This window comes from Propithecus coquereli, unplaced genomic scaffold (genome assembly GCF_000956105.1).
Source record: "Propithecus coquereli isolate 6110/MARCELLA unplaced genomic scaffold, Pcoq_1.0 Scaffold519, whole genome shotgun sequence".
NCBI lineage: Eukaryota > Metazoa > Chordata > Mammalia > Primates > Indriidae > Propithecus > Propithecus coquereli.
In genome coordinates this window covers 348,217-349,698 of record NW_012151052.1, presented here as the reverse complement: position 1 = coordinate 349,698, position 1,482 = coordinate 348,217, and the positions used below count along the sequence as shown (strand labels likewise).

General features: G+C 34.5%; 1 protein-coding gene across 1 annotated transcript in view; it reads right to left on the bottom strand.

The window, feature by feature from the left end:
* The window catches only part of TMEM87B (transmembrane protein 87B), a 57,619-nt gene that overhangs the window by 42,744 nt on the left and 13,393 nt on the right, over nucleotides 1-1,482 (bottom strand). The window contains exon 4 of the mRNA XM_012656760.1: nucleotides 735-873. Within this exon, the coding sequence (XP_012512214.1) occupies nucleotides 735-873 (139 nt within the window). The remainder of the gene's footprint in view (nucleotides 1-734; nucleotides 874-1,482) is intronic.

Here is a 1,482-nt window from a genome sequence, read left to right as displayed (position 1 = left end):
TTGGTGGGGAAAGTGTCAGGAACCGAAAGGGGGCCCTAGGTGCTAAAATGTTCTATAATTGATCTGGGTCTACACAATTGTGCTCAGTTTTTAAAAATTCATTGAGGTGTACACTTATGTTTACTTTTCATTAAGTTTATTACACTTTAAATATATCTTAAAAAGAGCTCCTTTAAAATTTTTACTAAAGACATATTTTTCATTTCAGAATTTACAGAAGAACAAAAAATAAGTCAAAATGCCCATAACCTCACTACCTAGGGATGACTGCTGTTACCATTTAGAACTTAATCTCTCACATTGGAAGGGAGAAAGGGGATAAAGGAGGAGGGAGTGTCACGTGTATTAAATGCTGATAAGTAAGGACCTTTGGTAAGAGTAACAGATCATTGGGTTTAACGACATGGAGGTCACTGGTGACTCTGACTAGAGCCGTTTTCATGGGAAGATGGAGGTGAAGGTGTGACTGCAGTAGAAAGAAGAGACAAGGAAAGATGAACTGGAGACAGTGGATCATAAAAGAGTCTTGCAAGGACGTTGCTACAATGGGGTACAAAGAAATGGAACAATGATGTCAAAATGTTAATTATTATACACTACTACACATACGTACAGCACTAAACCTAAACAAATTAAGCACCTTTCTTTATCAAAATATTGATAAAACATTATTTCCATTGATACTGTGTTCACTGGGAATAAACTAAAGTATCTTAACGGGACAAGACGGGTACTCACATTCAGTGAGGGAAACACCTGTAAATCATTGTTGCAATCTAAGTTTTCAGTTTTTGTTTTCCAACAGTCAGTGTTCTTGAAATAATGGCCACAAAAGTCTTCATCAACACTAAGTTCATGTTTTTCAGACAGGACCTACCCAAGGTAAAATTCTGTGTTATAATTTATTTCCATACTTCTTACCCTAGAAGATAAATAAAACTGAATATCTAAATAGTACCAAATGTTTATTCAGTTTGGAATACTTAAAAATATGCAGTAGAATAAAATACCAAAGAAAAAATGTTTTCAATGTAATTTTAAGGATAATTGAGATAATTATACCATTTTAGCCATTCTAGTGTGTTCAGATACAGTAACACATAAGCATAATCTTATAGTAAGAAAAGTGATTAAGATACTACCACAAGTAAATAGTTCCCAGAGAAACAAAACATACTTTGTCTTGGGGCTACCTCTATTTTATCCCATGTGTAAAAGATTTCATAGAGAAACAAAGTAGCATTTAACTACAAAGAAAGAGAAACCAAACAATAACATAGAGCGAAGGTAGCTAACCCAACTGAGTGTAAGGGAGACTCTCATTTATGCATCCACAACCTGAAGTTCCTCGCATCCTAGAATGGATGAATAAACCAGGCTCCTAACAGCAGCTCCCACTCATCAAAAAAAGTTAAGCTGGCTCTCACAGACCAAATATGGGACAATTTGAGCAAAATAAATAAAAATAGTAATACATTATAA